The following is a 20,422-nucleotide window of genomic DNA, read 5'->3' on the forward strand; positions in this document are numbered from 1 at the left end:
ATGGCCATTCCCACAGGCTTCACAGGTAGAGCCATCTGGAAAGAGGAAGACAAATATAAGCAACGCAAAAGGGACTTTTCCCAGCCTCCAGTGGCTGGAATTCTCAATTTAAATACTGTTTTTTACACAGTTTCTTCCATGGAGTATTAAATGTAGAAATCAATGTGTTCGTATGTTGGCCTATATAATTTTGTCTGATTTGTCCATGTGTATTTTAATTTCTGTAGTTTACCTACTATGACTGCTTGCCTACAGAAACACAGCAGTAAACATGGAGTGAAAGAAAGGATGAGATTCATGTAAATGACAATATTAGCCTATTTAGGGTAATAAGCTTGTGACCGTTCAGCTCTTAGCCTTTGGAGTACATGAGCAAATAAAGAAGCACAAACATGCCTTTTCACTTCTGCTATAGTGTCACCTAAAAACCAGTGGCTGAACAAATGGTAGCAAACAGAACAATTAACTTACTGAATTTATACAACCTTCCCTACCCCAAAAATGCATTGCCACTATCAGGGGAGTTTACCATTCTCCAGATGCTGTGTGTTGCTCCTGTTCATCTTTTATCAATCTGCCCTTAGAGAAAGTCTTTGCAAACTGTACCTCGTAGCTGTCACTTTTCAGAGACAATGGAAAAGAACATGTGAGTGCAGAAATTGTTTTAGCACAGGCAAGTGAGAAGTTTGGCCTGTTTTCTAAAGTAGCCAGAGGGGGGGATAAAAAGGAAAAAGGAAAAATAATTATTTCCTCACTCAGTAAAAAAAAAGAAAACATAGCTTCATTGGCCTGAATGTATCCTGCTGTTCTACATCTGGATAGACCTTATCACACACCAAACACCAGTGGGAATTTTGGAACTGATTTCAATTTACATATCATGATTTCATTGCAGGAATATCAAATTGATATATTTTTTGCCCAGACGTGGACCGACAGCCGTCTGCGCTTCAACAGCACCATGAAGATCCTGACTCTGAACAGCAACATGGTGGGCTTGATCTGGATCCCAGACACAATATTCCGTAACTCAAAGACAGCAGAGGCTCACTGGATCACCACCCCCAACCAGCTCCTGCGCATATGGAACGATGGCAAGATCTTGTATACCCTCAGGTGAGCACTCTGCAAGGTGCAGGGCTGAAAGTTTCTCCTGCAGCTGGCACAGCAGGAATCAGTTTCAGTGGTGTCTTTGTTCTCTGCTGTTTTTTTCCCCAATGTTTACCTGACCATGCTTGACAAATACTGAAATATTCAGCTGGGAAACTGCCACATTTAAAAACCAAAGTGTTGCCTTTCTAAAAAGGAAACATTGAGAATTGGAAGTAGGTCTGTCTAAATTGTAGAAGCTGGGTTTTTTAGTATTTGTAATAAAATTAGGAGCATGTAGTCCCACCTGCCAGAAGCCTTTCTAATCAGAGTTAGATGCAGGAATCTAGATTCATGCTAATACCAAGACTTCATTCTTCAATAAGTAATGCTGAAAGATAGTCATCACATCTCATCACAAGGGTGAATTGCCAGAGGAAAGGCTTTTTGAGTTTTCTAATCTTTGTGATACCATCAGCTGCATGGTACTAGAAATACTGTATATATTTGCATTTAAAAAAATGCCTGTGGAAATCAAAATGTGTGTTTACTTATGGAAGAGATGAGGAGCTCAGAAGAGAGTTTTGCCATGAGCTGTATTCTACAGGGCAAACTTTTTCAGAAACATCCCTTTCACACTACATTTTCTTCAGGGGTTGTGTTCAGCCCTCTCAGTGCAATAACATCTTTTTATCATACTTGTAATTGCAGTTGCACTGCAATAGCAAGTCTTTGGCAAACAATGAGAAATAAATCAAACAGCTGGAAATGCTACTGACATTTTTTGTGCCCTTCTCTTCTTAGGCTTGCTCCACTGTGACAGAGCTCTTGCTTGTTTCAGTAGCCTTTAGCTAAACACTTTGGTGATTAGGATGTCAACTCCAATACCTTCTTGGTTGGGTTGTTGGGGTTTTTTCTTATTTTTTTTCCCTTAAGTCTTTCAGTATTTCAGGGCAAGTTAAGTATCTACCTCATAGTAGTTACACTTACATACTGATCACTAAATAAACTTCTAGTTGCATAGACTACACTTTTTTTTTGTCTAAAACAGCTAAAAAAGGCTTAATTCTTGACCCAGTGGATTGTTCAAATGATAATTTTTGATAGGTTTTGAAAGATGTTTTGAGTCCTTTTGACCCACTCAGATCAGCCTCCTTTTAACGTAGGAGGAACTGTTAAAAGGATCATTGTTTATTGATTAACGTTGTTTAATTCAAAAACAATTTATCTGACTTAAGTGGGCACATAGAATTAGTATCACATGGAAATGGTAACTACTGTAGGTCCTGGTGCTGTCAGGTGTTGATGAGTGTTCTGTATTCAGGAGAAAATGTGCAAGATTCCATCATGCTCTGCCTTTCCTTCCTTTTCCCTGCCTGAAGGCACTCCTATTATAGCCCTGCAAATCCTCGTCTAGTGTCAGTGCAAAAGCAATGACAAGACAGAGGTTTTCTCTGTGCCATCTTAGATCTGAGACACAAACCTTTCCTCATCCAGTTTGTCAGGTTTTGAATTAGTTTAAAAAACAAAAGAAGAAAAGGAAGGCAACAAAAACCCCTCACACCCCACACTTGTGACATAAATTCAGGCATGCAATTAATGTATCAATGTCCTGAAAAAGAATGTATAATGAACCAGCACTAAATGGTATCTACTTCAGTAAATAGATTTACTTTGTAAGCTCTCAGACTGAAGAGTATCTGTTTTTTAACAGTAAATTTAAAATCAAATCCATTCCTAGTGTCCATTTTGTTAGGGATATTACTTAAAACAAGCTTTCTGCTGATCTGTTTGTTACATCTGTACAACTGAGAATGGCATCCAGGCATTTATTACATTTTTTAGAGACAGCCTAAAATGACTAAAAGATTTTAAGCTTGCACTATAAATGAATGAGGAAAATGTTCCTTATAAGATCCTTTGTAAGTTTTTAGTTTTGTGCACCACATCAGCCATATTTCCTTTTGTTTTTCTAAAGAACAGGTTTTTGCATCCCATGTCCTTCAATAATGAATTGCCTAGAGAAAATATATGCACAGATTTCTTTGCATCAAGAAACTCTTCATGATGTGTCTGAAGTTATTTGTGTTTTTAGATAATTTTTATTGGCTTGGATCAGGCTAATGCACAGACTTCAAATATAGTCCTTTCTGGTCTCACTTGAGAGATGACAGGGTGCTCTTGCATGGTGCCTAAGGTTACTCTGCCTCCTCCTCTGACTGTTCATTGTGCAGATCTGTAGTAACAGACACTTGGTTTCTCTCTAGGCTCACCATCAATGCTGAGTGCCAGCTGCAGCTGCACAATTTCCCAATGGATGAACACTCATGTCCTCTGATATTCTCTAGCTGTAAGTAGTGCTTTGATGCCGTATTGTTGTATATTCTGATTTCTGTCAGTTTGTTCAACCATTCCACAACAGGTATAGAAGTTTAGTTTGACTTAAACATTCAGGGAAATTTTTATTTCCTCTTTAGCACTCGTGGACAATGGACTTAGCCATGTATATTTACCCTGTAATTTTTGTCAGAATCAGCTGGTTTAGTTGATACTATAGTCACTCTCTCATCAGGAGCAGATACTTATAGCAGTCTGTGCTATGTTAATCTACACAATTATGTGACATGCAAATCAGAATAGAAATTGCCATTTTCTTGTGGAAGTGCGTAGCTTGGGGACAAGCCCAGCAACATCTGAGCAGCTGAGTTTATAGCAAGTGACATGATTATGCCTCTCTGTTCCATAATAAAAGTAAGTGGTGTGGCTACTGTAAATCTCATTTCCCTTTTATTGCTGAGCTTGTCCAGCAGTCTTAGTGTTGTATTGTAGGTAGTGCTGTTGGTATATTAAAAACCTTTCTCATAGGCAAACCAAACACATCGGTGAAATGGATGGAAAACAAAAGTCGGGTGAGTTAACCCTGATGGCCAGTAATACTGTGGGGCAAAGTGATCTTCATGCTGGTTCATTTGAAACAGCTTCAGCATGGGGGTACATCTGCAGTTTTGTAATTCAAAATGACACAAGGCCAATGTTTTACAAACATTTTCAAAGGGTCTGCACTAAGGATTTTCCTTTTGATATGCTCAAAGACTGAGGACCTGTGTTCTCTGAAACTGAATGAGAAATGTATTGTTTTGTCTTCTTGTTTTGAAAATAGTATTTTCTCCATCATCTCTTAAAAAAAAGATAGAAGAATAGCATCATTTAATGTCTACATAACAGATATGCTGTCGTTATATTATGGTATTGATTTCCATTTATGAATAGTATACAAACAGTGAACCTCTATCAGAAACTGGATTTGGATTTCAGCTGATCAATGGTGTATTCTTCTTTTTCCCCAGGAAGATGTTGTTTTGGTTTGTTTTGCTTTGTTTTAAATCAGCCAGTGTAATCATCTCCCTTTCCTCCAAAACACAGTCAGTGCATTGGCATGTTTTATGATCTGTGTACAGAAGTGAGCCTGGGAAAAAATACATAGTGTGTTCTTAATTCAGATATGTGGAATATTTTCATACCCAGCTGAACAGGAGGCAGATAACTACTGAATGAGCTTTCCTGCTAACAAACACTTGTCACTGAACTGTATGCACCTCAGCTATCTTTAGTTACTGAATAAAACTGCTCTCACCTCCTGGCAATCTGCTTTTGATTTGTTGAAGTACTGAGAAAGGAGTTAAAAGTTAAATGCCAATCCAGAGATCCTAAATAAACCTACTATATACATTTGATAGGTCCTACAGTAACAATACCCAAATCAAGTGGACTAATAGGGAAGCAATTTCAAACCTTTCACTCCCTAATAGTTGCTGAATGCAAGTAAGTTATGTTGCATTTTTCACTTAAAGAGAGAGATTATCAGCGTGAACTTCAGAAGGCCCCACTCCATAGCTAAGTCTCAAATGCATCTTGATTTGCAGAGGTTCCTCCTGTTTTATAGCTACTAGCTCGGAGCTGTTCTACTTATGAAAATGTACATATATTACCATCATACACATCTGTGGATATGGGGATTACATGGGATCAAGCAGAAGCTGAATGTGTCAGCTTCTCTGTGCATTCCTTATAGTTTCTTGCCAGAAAAATCCCATAGAGGAATATTAAAATAATGTTTTATATTTTTGTCAACCTTCTTCACTGGTTTGATAATGAGAGTGTATTTCTTTAGGTTCATACTGAATTGTGTTCTTTTTCCTTGAAGACTTTTAGCCCTACTATTATAACAGCAGGACAGCTCCTGCACAATGTGTTTGTTTCATAACAGTTGTATTTTCAGTGTTGCATTCATAACAGTCTCAGAGGCATTCATGGCACTCAGAGGGACCTATGAAGTAAATGGCTGAATGAATGCATGAATGATTTCTTGCTGCCTGCTGGGACAAGTTTCTGAGGGGACAAGCTGATCAAGTATTCCAAGATGTATGTCTTTGCATAAAACAAAAATGGTTGTAAAACTCACAACACGGCACTGCTTCCTTCTTCATCCCTTTCATTTGTTCTCTGGCAAACAGACAAATCTTCACAGTTGTAGGCAAGCACAAAAAAGGACACGTTTCAGAGAATATTCCCTGCATCTCTACACAGGCAAGAACAAGGTCAATATTTGAACTTTCTTACTTTTTATACAAATTTCCCGTGATATTTCAGTAATGTGAAACTAATCTTTTGTAGTTTTGAGATTCTTTTCCTCTAGTGACAGCAAATTCATTCCCTAATGTTGGTGTTGATCTGGGGACAGCTGGTATTCCTTGGGTGGGAATACTGAGCTCTACTTGGTCTGGTTGCCAGAATGAATAAGGAGAAAACTGTGGTTTATAAAAAAGAGACCATCTCAGTGCAATAACAGTGGTAACTAAAACCTACTTATTCCTTCTTGTTGAAAACCTTGTTTGAGTCCTGTTCCTGTAGCTCTGTAGTCTCTTTTATAGGAAATAATTTGAAAGCCCTTTAATCTCTGTGCAAGTTCTGTATGTGAACTATGGTTCAGGTGACATGATGAGATGACTGATGTGGCATAGTAGGGCATGCAGTAGGTGTGTTGCTGTCCTCATGCAGATGTGTGCTTAACACACTCCATATGTGAAAACTTGAGCTAAATGGCTGTGCTGTGCAATGTGGCTGCTTTTTTCCACTTTACCAGACTGGTTTGATCAACCACATGTGGCAAGCAGGATTTCTCTACACACAGGTGCTACAGTGTTGGCCTGAATGCCAGTGCATGGTACAAATGTGTGTTTTGCTGTGAATGTAAAGAAAGAATCAATGCTGTGACTTGATCCCAGTGTAGCAAGCTTTGATAGATTTTGCTCTATGCAATCACCTCTTCTTCATACAGGTTTAAAATACAAGATACAATTGCATAAAAATAGTCTGACAGTTTGGTTCTTCATTTGGGTTAATTTATCCTCCTGAGCCAAAGAAGGCTGCTGTGCTAGTTTTGGTACTCAAGGAGCTTATTAATCTGTCTTCCTTAACTATTCAGCACTGATTTGAGCATTGTGGAAATCATTTCAGGATTCTGCCATAAAATTTGGTTTATTGAGGCAGTTTGGATTTACATAAACATCAGTAAGGAAGAGGAGGTATTCTGTCTGAAGGGTGATGTCAGCACAAGAATAAACAAGTAGATACAGGCAGCAAAATGCAGGCTGGAAATGAGAAGTTAAGCACAATGAATTGTGGAACTCCTACTGCAGAATATTGTGGGTGCTAAAATTTTATAAGGATTCAGAAGTGCTTGGATGAATTATTGGAAGAAAAATGCCTTGGGAATTATTAAGCATAATGAGTTGAGTCTGTTGTAATGGTCACTATATTTATTTTTTTTATTCTGAGGGAGCAAGAGCATTTCAAATTAAAGAGCAGGCAAAAGTGGCTGTGTGGCTAAGCTACTTGAAGGAAGGCTTTTCCATTAGAGTCATCATGTGACTGGTTTCCAGCTGGCCTACATGGTTTTGGTTTTCCTTTGTCAGCCACTGGTGGGACTGTTGAATGTTCTGGATTTTCTGAATTAGGGAGGAAAGTAAGCATGTTTTCTCCCACACCAGTTCATTGTTTGAGGTGTTCATTTTTGCAGCCCAGCACAAACCTTCACCTCCTCTCCCCACTCATGTGCTCCAGATGTGTGACACTCCTTCAGGTAACAGCATATGACAGCAATACCAAAATGAAGCTGACAAACCAATTACACCTTGTTTAAAGGATCTGGTAAACTAACATTTAAATTATGCACAAGGAGCTCCATGGTGGGAATCTGTGCTAGCCTGAGGTCTGAAAGAATCTGTAAGACCATGCTTCAGGCCTTACCAGATAGATAGAAATGATGACATCTTTTGTAGCCAATTACTTATCTTTTCCCTAGTGAGAAGGTCTACAGTGTCCTGGACTGCCCATTACTGCAGGAGTCATAGAACCATCAAGGTTGGAAAAGACCTGCAACATCATCAAGCCCAATCCTCCACCCTACAACCCTTAACCACTAAACCATCTACTGAAACCCCACGTTTACCTGTTTTTTTGACACCTCCAGGGGTGGTGCCTCCACCACCTCCCTGGGCAGCCTGTTCAATGCCTCACCACTCTTTCTGTGAAGAAATTTTTCCTAATATCCAACCTGAACCTCTCCTAGCAAAACTTGTAGCCATTTCCTCTTGTCCTATTGCTAGTCAGTAGGGAGAGGAGGCCAAGATTCACCTCACTACAGTCTCCTTTCAGGCAGCTGTAGAGTGAATGAAGTCTCCCCTCAGCCTCCTCTGCTTGCTGCAAGGCAGGACAAGGTAGGCATGTCTGGAATGCTGTTCTTACAGTAAACACTAAAAAAGAGATACAAAGGTTCAGAAACAAAGGTTTTTTAGCAAAAATTTCCAGCTATTGATGGTCCAGTGTACTCAGTCATGCCACTCTTAGCTTTCTAAAAATCAAGGTGTTGTTTGTTGTGGGTTGTGTTTTTTTAAAGTGACATAGAAAAGCATGCAAAGTATTGCAGAAAAAAGGAAGGAAATATGAAAAGCATTGAAAAGAAACTCGTCCAAATCTGACACAGTGCTTGCAGGAAACATATTCTGTCTTTCTAAATATAAACTCAGTTCAATCAAACATTACCCCTTTGAACATGAAACCTCTTATGGATATGCAATCAGTACTTTGAGCCTCATACCATTAATTTTCTAACAGAACTAGCTGTCATCACCAATTTTAATATGTTTCTGCTAGCCTAGAAAAGTAAATGCTGTTTTTGTGGAATGAGCTGTGTTTTGTTTCATCTCATGTATCATCTGCAGAATCATTAATAAAGTCTGAATTTCACTTTTGCTGAAGAACAGGCCAGAAGGAACACAGCTTAATGTTCATATCTCAAGAGGAGTTTCATTAAAGATGCTGGGAAGACATTGCAATGTACAGAAAGAGCCTTAATCCACATCTGAACTTCCCATCTGTGCTTTCTGCTAATGGGCTGAACCAGATCCTGGGACATTAATGGAACTATTGATTCAGAGGGGTTTTTTTAATGAGCCTATTTTGCCTTTTGTATCTTTTTTTCTCTCCTGGGAAGGTAGAAATTAAGGTACCAGGATGCATCCATCCTTCTCTTTAGAAAGCTGTTTTTTTCAGAGAATAGTCAACTTACATGTCTTCTAGAGAAGGAAAAAGAAATATATTTATGGAAAATATGGCCTTTGAAGGTTTTCCCCCAAACCCTGTATTTAGCATATGACTTGTATCATATATGACAATTCATTAATACAAAACATGAAGCACATCTGTGATAAATCCCTCCTCCTATTCATCTTTTGATCCCTCTGATACACAATGTTTTCCATATCTTCTTACTTCTGTTGTCTTTTTAGACTTTACTGTTAATTACACATGTTTTGAAATACATTGGCTGGTGTGCAGGGCAGTATTCAAAGACAAGTTGATGATTCCAAAGATTTATGAGGAGTACCTGATTCTGTAGGGATCTTCCTTGCTTTTCTTAACCTGTAAGCATTAATATTTCTAATAGTTCTTTATTTTTCTGAGGTACTCACAACGTCACCTGGATATAGTGAATATTACGTATGTTGTTACCTTATGTGAGTCATTATAAGTTTTCATTCCAGTAGTCATCTGAGTGTAATCTGCTACTACATTGTTCAGCTGATAACTCTCCTGAGGTTTCCCTAAAATTCCCAGCAGGTGTTTCTTTTATATCTAACATAATGTATTGTTTCTTAGAGAGTCAAATATAGATGCAATTCCTTGGCTACTCACTACTGACTAATTCACTACTACTTTTTTGTATATGACTCATTTCTTAATACAGAAGAGACACTGCATTAAGTATCTTTTTAATTTCTTATAGCTGATTTATTTTATACTTAGTTGCCATTGCTCTAGTATGATCATAGAAACATAGAATCACAGAATCATTGAGGTTGGAAAAGGTGCCTTAGATCATCGAGTCCAACTGTCGACCCAAAACACTGGTATGCCATCTAAACCATGGCTTGAATAGATTTGTCCACACCTTTTTTTTTAACACTTCCAGGGATGGTGACTCTACCACTCCCCTAGGTAACATGTTCCATTGCCTGACCACTCTTTCAGTAAATCTATTTTTCCTAATACCCAATCTGAACTTTCCCTGTTGCAACTTGAGGCCATTTCCCCTCGTCCTGTCACCAGGTATGTGGTAGAAGAGACTGACTCCCACCTCTTTGCAGCCTTCTTTCAGGCAGTTGTAGAGAGCCATAAGGTCTCCCCTCAGTCTTCTCTAGACTAAGCAACCCCAGTGCCCTCAGCCATTCCTCATAACACTTGTGCTCCAAATCCTTCATCAGATTCACTATTCTTCTCTGGACATGCTGCAGCACCTCAGTGTCCCAAAACTGAACACTGTACTGGAGGTGCAGCCTCACCCGTGCTGAGTACAGAACAATCACCTCCCTAGTCCTGCTGGCCACACTGTTCCTGACACAAGCCAGGATGCTGCTGGCCTTCTTGGCCACCTGGGCACACTGCTGGATCATGTTCAGCTGCTGTCAACCAACAACCCTGGTCCTTTTCTTCTGCACAGCTTTCCAGCCACTCTTCCCCAAGCCTGTAGGCATTTTAGTGACCCAAATGCAGGACCCAGAACTTGGCCTTGTTAAACCTCATACAATTTGCCTCAGACCATTGATCAAGCCTGTTCAGGTCTCACTGCAGGATCTTCCTACTGCCAGGCATGTCAGCACCCCTGTCCAATGTGGTATCACCTGCAAACTGACTGAGGGTGCACTCAATCCTCTCATCCAGATTATTGGTGAAGATATTAAGCAAGACTGAAATATCTACTATATAGCTATGAAACTGGTCAAACCCATCCATGGTGTAAGTACATCCTCTGTAAAATTACACTTTCTAAGTCTCATTTATTGCTCAATCAGAGACACTTTTCTAAACATTTACAGCTGTATGGTTCAGTGCTGGCTCTAAATGTATACAGTATGTTGTGATATAAGAGTAATAGACTTCAAACAGCCTGAGAGCCACCAATACACAAATTATGTTTGTTTCATGGAAAAAGCAGAGAAACTTCCCTGAAGCTGAAGGTTGTCCATTGCCTCCCTGATGATCAGGGAGAGTTGATGGCAATGGTTAATTCATGTGTTATCCCTTGCTCTTCTATTCCTCACAAAGAGCTAAGGTTTTGGCCTGGTAGGAGACCAAATGTCTCTCTCCTTTTATAGTGACTCTTGAGATTTTTTGCCATGAGATTGAAGGCTCCTCTGGAGAGGCAGCAGCTGCTGTTGCTTCCAGAAAAAATGAGACCCTAGAGTAAAATTACAGCAAGTGCCAATTAGTAAAGCCTAAAATGCTTAACTCATTATAACTTGGGTCCAGCAAACTCTTCCTGAGACTGTCTGGATTAATGGCAGGCTATTCCAGGAACCTGGCATCTGTCCCAGTTTTACAGAGATCTTCCCAGGGTACTTGTTGTCTCCATCTACCCTGCCATGTTGCCTGAGGGAGATGGGAGGCCCGTGCCATAGTACAAACTTTCTAGGCAATTTGCTGCAGAGCCAAAAAAATTGCTCTTATTCTAGGATATGAAGATTAAGATGGTTGAGTGTATTTCAGGGATAGGAACCCCCAGCTCTGACTTCCATTTAAACAAGGAGACTGGAAGTCTCAAAAATCCCAGGTGCAGTCTGGCTTCTCAAAGCTTCTTGAAAAGGTATCAAAAACAGTTTTAGAAAATACTAAACCTGCCTGTGAGCATTTTTGGGGGTTTTTTTGTGTTGCTTTTTTTTCCCCGCTTGGCAAGAATAGATGTAGCTGACTAAGTTATGCTGATGGTGTTGAGAAAATGCTGAAACAGGACAGGTGGCTGGTTACATGTCTGACAGCTGAATGTATCAGCAAATGGCTCCAGAGTCTCTGCCATGTGACAATCAGTGTTAGTTCCCATGATTTTATCTCATGATACTTTGTGGTTTCTGGAAGCCAAACCCCCTCTCAGTATGTTGTCATGTGGCAGTGTGAGCTTGTTTTTTTATTTATTTTTCTTTTTAACAAATGTTTGACAGAGTGACACAAATGCACCACAAGCAGGAAGAGAGTAACTTTCTCCCTCAAATGTAATATAGCACCTATGATATACTGCACATTTATATTATAGTTATTTGCTTATTTAGTTATGTGGTAGCTGATTTGCAAATCAATCTGATCTTCATGGAGATGAATAGTCAGCAGTGCCCAAACACTTAACAGTGCTGTGCATAATGCAGTCCTCTTGGTGTTATGAGCAGATTATGACCTTTGTTATCTTGTTCCTTGAAGAAACTTCATAAGGCACCTCCCAGGATTGTGTGTGCCTAGTTGTTACCTCATATGCTTATGTGGGGTTCCTTTCTTCTGGAGTGTTAGATTTTTACAGATGCTGATAGAACTACATGCGTTTATTCCTTGAAGCCTCCTTTGGTGTCATTGAAATGTACATCACAAAATATAACATAAAAGTACAAGTCAAAGTAACCTACTGCCAGGCAACTTAAAAGCTGCAGCAGGTCCCTTCTCCTATCCTTATTTTCAAAGGCAGGAGGTAACCTTTCTTGAAGCCAGAAGATTCAAGCACTGTTAGGTCAGTAGTAGAAAATGTGGCATATTTTTAAAGAAACAAAGAGCATATAGTTTTCTGATTACTTCAGCTGTTTTAATAAGCAGGTTTAAACAGAAATAAAATCTAATATTGTTTGTATTACTGCCTTCCATGGCTGCCTCAATGGCCACACTGGAATTTGCAGTAATGCATCTCCCTCCTGTGAGAACTGTGCACTTGAATTCCCTAGTAACTTAAAAGAAATTCAGAATTGCTGCAGAATTTCTTCCGGGTGTAGAGAAACCATTTGGTACTTTGGGAACCAAGAAGTATTGATCAAGTGTCAGAACCAGAACAAATACCAAGTAATATAATTGAGAAGGAGACAAAATGAGAATGAGAAGAGACCAGAATTGCCAAGGGCAGCCAGATGAACTACAGTGCAACACAGAAGTCTTACAAGAGCAGTGACTATTGACTCTCAGATTAGATACATCTTGGCTAGACCCCAAACACTACACTTGACTTTTGCTAGGCTTGACTGACCAATGATAATGAGGTTAGTAGAAGCCATCAAAGGTCATAATAAACTCAAAAAACAGGCTGAAAATACCGAGTCCTCAACTCTTTAGCCTTGTCTTATCCATTTTATTTACCTTTAACAGAACCTAGAAAAACAAGACAGCCTGGAAACACAAAATATTGCCATGAGAAAAGGCCCCTCCCCTTTCCAACTTCTGTAAAATTAAGGGGAAAACAAAACCCATATCCCTAGTGCCCACAGAGCTAAGAAAGGGAAGGAAGTAAAGCAGTCATGCAGCTTTGAACGCAGATTTCCTGACAGTGCTAGAGGAACTCAAGAAAATGTCCTTTATATCTCCTCTTGTTAGGAATATGTTGCTGAGGTCTGCCTGTCTGTACCCCTTGCTATGAAGGGCATGTGTGATTAACTTTGTGTAACAGGCCTGCTCTATGACAGATAATAAAACTTCAGTCCTTCTTCATAGTTGAGCAGCATGTATGTCTGTCAAAAGAAAATATGCTGGGATTATGTCTCTTACTATCAGATAACTCCTCAGGCAGACAAACAAACGAATTATAAGATGTAGATGGGAGAAAGCTGAAAAACAAATGGAAGAAACAATTTAACTTCATTTTTAAATCAGCATTTTAATATTATCTATTGATTATTCTCTAAGAATCACCGCAGTTCTGTATATCTAAATGCAGATATTATTTCTGTGCAATGGACACTGAGTTATGATTTCATGTTTGGGTTAGCCATGCATATCATAAAGTCATTTCTTTTTTCCTAATTTTTTCTTTCATAGTATGACTACTGGCAGTTATACCACTAGTGTGTTAAAGCTCAGGAATAGCTGACTTTTCCACAAAAGGTTTCCATCCATAAGAAAAAAAATGCAGGTTGAACAAAAAGTATGTGTTATTCTGAGGTAATTGGCTAAATCAGGAGACATTGATGCTCCTTTCTAGCTCCTTCTACCTGAGTTTTTTTCCCAGGCAAAGCAAGGCAGTATCAGAAGGGCAGCTGAGTGACTTTGCTATGTCCTGAGGGGCAGTGGGAGCATCTAGTAGCTCAGAAGTTCTCCCAACTCTGCCAGTTGTGATGCAACCATAATCAGACTGCTTGTCTCACATTGTCTGTTGCTTTTGCTGTCTCTTGCATTGATACATTTTGGTGAGCACTGGTGAGCAAGTTTAGCTGCATCTGTCTCCTCTGCTTCCTCAGCCCTGAGTGCATCAGTTCAGGGAATGTCCTAGTTAATGTCTGTTTTTTCACTTGGGCAGCCTGATTTGACATCTGTGTTTCTTTCCTTTTGAAAACCACCAGCAGTGAAAAACCAAGAGCCTCATTAAAACATCTGATTATCAGGAAGTGGAATGAGTTGCAGTTCACAGTATTGAGGTCCTTCATCAATATCTTTCTGTTTTCATCCTTAGCAACACAGGTCAGTAGAAAACCACCTCAGAGCTGTTTCATGGGCTTGACATGGGCCTCTTAGGCAACCAAAAGATGAACAAAGATTTCATGATCTGAGTCCATAAACTCAAAGTATGACATACCATGTCCAGGGTTTCTTAAAGTAATCTAAATTCCCAATTGGAACTGTTACCTTATTAGAACTGAAAAATGTGTGAAAGACTGATGGTCTATTTTCTAATCACTACAGATGAAGGACTAACTTCACATCAGCCTTTCACACAACAAGAAAGAATACCAAAAGCATCACTACCAAAACAATCTCTGTTCTCTGTCTCTCACAGGCAGGCATCCTTCTGCACCCACCCACTCACAGGCACACTCAAGAAGAATGAGAAAGGATGAGAAAACAGAGATGTGATAATTTTCAATCATCTCATTACTGACAGGTGCTTAGCTACTAAGGCAACAGGCAATATGCAAGAATCTGCATAGAGTTAAACAGGATAAAGCAAAAAGAAGAATAAATCCTGCTGTGAATCCTCTGAAATGGACAAAATAAATGTCACTTAACTTTTCTTAATGGAATATATGTTAAATTTTTAGTTATGGCCCAGAGGCTCTCTGATGCTGCTATGCTTGTTAAGTCTTCCTTTTCTCTACATTAAATTATTTGACATTTGAATTCACATTTTGTGTAATTGTGCTCTAAAAAAAAAATAAAAAAATCTGTTAATATTGTAGTCTCCCTGGGTTGCAATGATATGCTCTGCATATCTCATGTCATTTGAGCTGATGAACCCTGAATGTCAAAGATGATGAGAGTTTTCAAGGGAAACTTTTTCAGAAAGTATCCACCTTACAACAGCATCATGAAGCACCCAAATCCTGCATGTATGATGCTTAGTTTCATATCTTGTCTTAAATCAATAATGGATAAATTCTCAAGATACGTTTTCATTTTGCCTGTGAGTGGCCTGATCACACACTGGCTGTTTTACAGTTTTGGAATCATTTCTGTCTCTCTGATTCTTCCACTGCAGAGGGTGAATTCAATACGCTCATTGCATTTAAAATATAGCACCTAAAGGAAAAATAGCAGCTATTTTGCACTTAGAATACTTCCTGTGGGGACAAAAAAGAAAAAGGAAAAGAAAGCAAAAAGTAATTTAGAGCAGATGTTATTGTCCACGTTTTAATTCTGGGTAGCTATTTGCTCTTTTTAGGTTAAAAAGAAGAAAAAGTAGCAAAAAGTGCATGTTTGCAGCTTATAGATATTTTCTTCTTTTATTGATTTATTTCAAATGAAGCTACTAGACTAAATGAACATGGAGACATTTGTCTGCAAGTGATGACTTTCAGCAGAAGGGAACTTTGAGGTCTGAAGCATGTATTTGTTCACAGCAGTTGTCTGAAAATCAACATTTCAATAAGACAACATTGCTTGCCTCTGGCAGCCGGAGAAGGAAACCACAAACTCTTGGAAAAATGATTGAAAGGAAATGGAGATAACCAAGGGTTTCATAACACTGCATTTCCTTTCTTTCTTTTTGCCCCACACACTTTTTCCTAAGGCTCATACCTGAGATCTTTAAAGTTTTTCTTGTCTAACCAACACAAGACTGCAGAGAGGAGGATAAAAGACTGTTCCCAGCAACTTGCAAACCTCAGAGTTGTTCAGGAGATTTGTACTGTAGGTTTCCATTGATTTATGTGCAAACTACAGCAGCATTTCTTATGTCAAGACTTGGTAGAATTGGCAGCCAAGTATCCTGGTCTGTGATACTATAAATTTCAAAAGCAAGATGAGACTGCTCACTACTTGCATAGGTGTTTCAGCTGGAACACTGTGGTGTTTCTGTGATTGCTGAATGGCATAACTGCATCTACCAAAGTAACACACATTACTGGTCAGTGGATGGTAGTATTCTTTAATGTTTAAGTGCTATACTGCAGTGCATGGTGGAGTAATGCAATAGTGGTCATTACCTGAAGCAGAGGAGGTTGTGACTTGGTAGAAGGAAATGAAAAATCACCAAGGACAGTCAAGCTTTGGAGCAGGTTGTTCAGGGATATTTAAATGTCTCTATCCTTGGAGGTTTGCAAGACACAACCTGATAAAGCCCTGAGACACCTAATCTGAATTCAGTGTCAGCCCTATTTTGATGTTGATATAAAGACATCCTGAAGTTCCTTCCAGGCTGACTGACTCTATCATAACATCTTTTTCACATTCCAAACAAGGCTGATGTTAAAATATTGAGTCTTCTATATAGAGGAGTTTGTTCATATTCAGAGATAAAAATCTGCATTTGTGAAAACTGTCTTTCCCTGAAATCTTTTTAAGATAATCAGTTTTCCATGTTGGCTTTCTTAAGGAACTCCCACAAAAGGGGGAGGATGAGAAGAATTGAAAGTTGTTGCAGCTTCCTCTTTGCAGTGTATTATTTCTGAGTGACTTTTGGAAATGTCCAGGGTTTTTTCTGTATTTTTTCATTGTACAATGGTTGTTACCAGCAGCAATCACTAATGTATTATTTGCAAGACCTGGTAAATTTCTGTTGATCAAGACCTGGGGAATCTTCTGAAGATTAATACAGTCAGGCAGTATGTTCAAAAGTCAAACAGGATCTATAATTTATCCTTTCATTTCCCTAGAGCTGTTCACACTGTGCAGACTGGAGGAATTGATTTTCAGGTCCCTGGCAGACTGCTGTGATAGCTCATTCTTCCAGCTGTTGGCATTCACACAACAATACTCAAGGATTCTGACTGACACTGACTCCAGCAGCTCTTCCTACTCTTCTCGAATTTGACCCTGCTTCTGATTCTTGTCACAGGTCAGACATGAGATCTATTTCCCCTCTTCTCTGCCACCTAGTCAGTCTCCACAGAATCATCATAGAATCACAGAATGGTGTGGGTTGAAAGGGACCTTAAAGATCATCTAGTTCCAACCCCCCTGCATGGGCAGGGACACCTCCCACTAGAGCAGGTTGCTCAGAGCCCCATCCAACCTGGCCTTGAACACTTCCAGGGATGGGGCATCCCCAGCCTCCCTGGGAAAACTGTCCTAGTGTCTCACCACCCTCACTCTAAATAATTTCTTCCTTTTCCCTCAAATTGCCTTTCTTCTCATTGTCCATTTTCCCTATCCCTCCATTCTTTTTTTCCTTCATCCTATTGTCTTCTATCCAGGACTATTTCTGTTCCTCAGGTCTGGCAAGAAAAAATGTTCCTTCCAGCTTCTTCATTCTTGGGCAAGAAACAGGAAGAGTTGAGAGTCTGAGCTCCACCTGTGAAACCATAAAAGTAACACGTAGAGAGTATCCTTTGCTTGCGAGGTCAGGGTGGCCTCTGCACAGGAGAGACAATTCCCAAGTGACATTCAGCTGGACAATTACATGCAATGAAGGAGGGAGAATTTTAAAGAACTGAGAATAGTCCAGGAACAAAAAGAAGGAGATATAAGGACAAGATTTAATGACTACAGAATGTTTTGTGATGCAGATGTTGACGGAGGAGAAAAATGGATAGTCATGTCTGTGTTTGAAAAGGTAAATCCAAAAATTCAATGATAAAAGGTAAAACCCACAGAGGAATAGAAAACTACAACTGAATTTCAGGATAACACATTCACAGTGACTAGAAGCTTAGAATTAGGAAGTAGAAAAAACATAGAGGGCTAGTATAGAAAGTAGGCCAGGATTTAAAAAAAAAACCAACACAGGAAAGCACAACGTGTAATTATTCTACTGTTCAGGACTCAAACATTAAAAAGACATAAACCAGTGCTATATACATACGTATCACACAATTCCTACTGTTTCTGTGAATTTGTTGTTCTAACTTCTGTTTCATATGCATCAGCTCAAATAATTAACTGATCTGAAATACTTGCCCTTTACTCAAATTGACCAGCTTTTGCAGTTCACAAAAACTTCTCAGGATTTATCTTTCCAGCAATTTTTTTATCCTATACTTTTGTTTCTTTTTCTTTTTAATCAGAACGTGGAGCAGAAATGCTGGAATACTGTAAAGAATATTCTCATAATACTCATCCAATAGAGGAAGGCAGGGTATAGCAGAAGCTTCTTGTTGGAGGTTTTACCTTTGTAGAATTTCTGGATGACTGCAATAACTGAATGTGAGAATTAAATATTGTTCAGACATACATACTTCTTAGCAATGCTCAGAACAAAACCTTTTCAATTTCTGGAAAGAACTCATCATACAAATACCATTCTGAATGACTGACTGCAATTCCAAATCTGCTTCACCCTTTTCTTCTTAAAACTGTTACCCACTGCAGGCTTGAAACACTTTTGAAACCACAGGAAAACCTAATACCTCTAGTAATCAGAAAGTTCATAATGACTGTTAGAAATCTCTCAAGGAGTTTTTTGAATGTTCTTTGAAATAGTATTTACTTTCTTCTCACCTCCCAACTCAAGTTTATAAATTAATACTTCTCCAAATATACAAGGCCTTGAGAAACTGAAGAGGCCTTTGTTAAGTGACCTGAAGTACTTACATACTCCATTATAGTGGTTGGTATTTTCAAGGTCTTTTTATTAAGCCATTCTGTCTATAGAACATGACTTTCTTTTCCAGCCTTGGAGGACTTTAAGATGTTCAATACCAAAGTTACAGAAATTTGATACCTAGCAAAATAATTAAAATTGCAAGAATTAAACTGTACCAGTAATAGTGTGTGCATAGGATATATTGCAATCACATTTATAGAATAGTAAGATATTACATGAATATTTCTGATCTACCTCAATCAGCAGATCAAGGGAAGTTGTTTTTCACTAATCCTTATTTTAATTTTAATGAAGAAGTCTTTTACAGACAGTTTTGGGGTTTTTTTTATGGAAAGCCAGAAATTGGACAGTTGTAGGGACTTTGCCTCTATAACTTAGAAACGTTTTAGGTGGTAATGACAGATTTTTACCTAGACCAGAGTTTTATGTCATTTTTGGAGTATTTTTTTCTACTTTCTTAAGTGTTGCCTGTTCTTTTGTTCTTATACCATGGTGAATGGCATGTGATCTTATAAATTAAAAGTAAAAAAAAAAACTAAAAAGACAGAGATCCAACAAAGTGCGTATAAACAAATGGAGTGTTATGCTCCCACAGGGTGTGACATGAAACACTTAATAGTTTAATGCCATAAAGACTTAAGGTTATTAGGTTGGAGGAGTCATCATGGTATGTTGCAAAGCAACACAGACCTCATGTGCTGTGATGATGTAGAGACAAAAAATTCACATGTTGTGATGGCAGAGAGATGATTCTTAGGGTGCTTAGTTCTGTGGAGATCTTGTTGGCTGTATGGCATAGGAAATCTGCCAAAAATCTTTGAATGCCACACAAGCTGGTCCCTGAATCCTTACGAAGTTGTCACTGAAAACTCAGTGCCTTTCCTTTTGATGCTATAGGCATTGACGAATTAGTTTGCTGTGAACTGCCAACACTAAATGTAAGAAAAGTGTGCCAGGTACCTAAGCTGTGATATGAGAGGGGACATTCCCGTGGATTTCTGTAGTTATTGGGTCTTATTTTCAGTTATCTTCTTGCAACTGTGAAACGTGGAAACTTGGTTTTAAAATGGCACACTGGGAATGTACATGTTCTTCTTGTTTCCAGGAGCTGGGTTTTTTAAGTGCAGTAGTATCTCTACCAAGGGGGTTTTTATACAGCATGCACTTGGAGATGCCAGGTAGTAAAGGAAGAACCTGGGATTTCTTGGTAATTTTGTTTCCTTAATGCATTGAGTTTTCTAGGTATTAGGAAAGTGAATCTGTCTTTCAGTTGGAAGAAGAACATCTCACCCAATTACACTTTCTCTTGTGTGTTGTTCCAGCCTAGGATTCCTCTCAATATTGCTTCTGTGCATGGGATGTAGGTTATCAAGTGATTCCTAAATACAACAGTGTGTAAGTTCATGTGAACTGCTGCTCTACACAGTAAGGAATTACTTATTTAAAGTCATCATTAAATATTTAAAGGTTGGTGGTGCCCTGAAATACATCTGGGTGTCTGGCTGTGGGTCAAAACATTTGTGAACTGTTAAGGTGTAATAACTTACAAATAGATACCACAACCTGTACCCTCTGTGCACTAAACACGTGTTCATCTAAAACATTGAGGCTGTATCTGTACCACTAAACTAAACTAAGCCTGCCTGTATTCATAGGTGCTGCAATGAGATGGCATGACTGGATTGTTGGAGCAGCCCCTTGGCAGAGTCCTGTTCTTTGCTTATTTTCTCCCATTTCCAGGCATGGATTTGAAAGGTGGTTGCACTTTGGGTAAAG

The 20,422-nt window shown here is 38.9% G+C and overlaps 1 protein-coding gene across 1 annotated transcript in view; it reads left to right on the plus strand.

The window, feature by feature from the left end:
* Positions 1-895: 895 nt before the first annotated feature.
* The window catches only part of LOC104386257 (gamma-aminobutyric acid receptor subunit gamma-3), a gene marked incomplete at its 5' end in the record, with an annotated part of 159,323 nt that continues 139,796 nt past the window's right edge, over positions 896-20,422 (plus strand). The window contains 2 exons of the mRNA XM_009994830.1: positions 896-1,116; positions 3,357-3,439. Of these exons, the coding sequence (XP_009993132.1) occupies positions 896-1,116; positions 3,357-3,439 (304 nt within the window). The remainder of the gene's footprint in view (positions 1,117-3,356; positions 3,440-20,422) is intronic.

The sequence above is a fragment of the Chaetura pelagica genome, unplaced genomic scaffold (assembly GCF_000747805.2).
Source record: "Chaetura pelagica isolate M959 unplaced genomic scaffold, ChaPel_1.0 scaffold263, whole genome shotgun sequence".
In the NCBI taxonomy this organism is placed as follows: Eukaryota; Metazoa; Chordata; class Aves; order Apodiformes; family Apodidae; genus Chaetura; species Chaetura pelagica.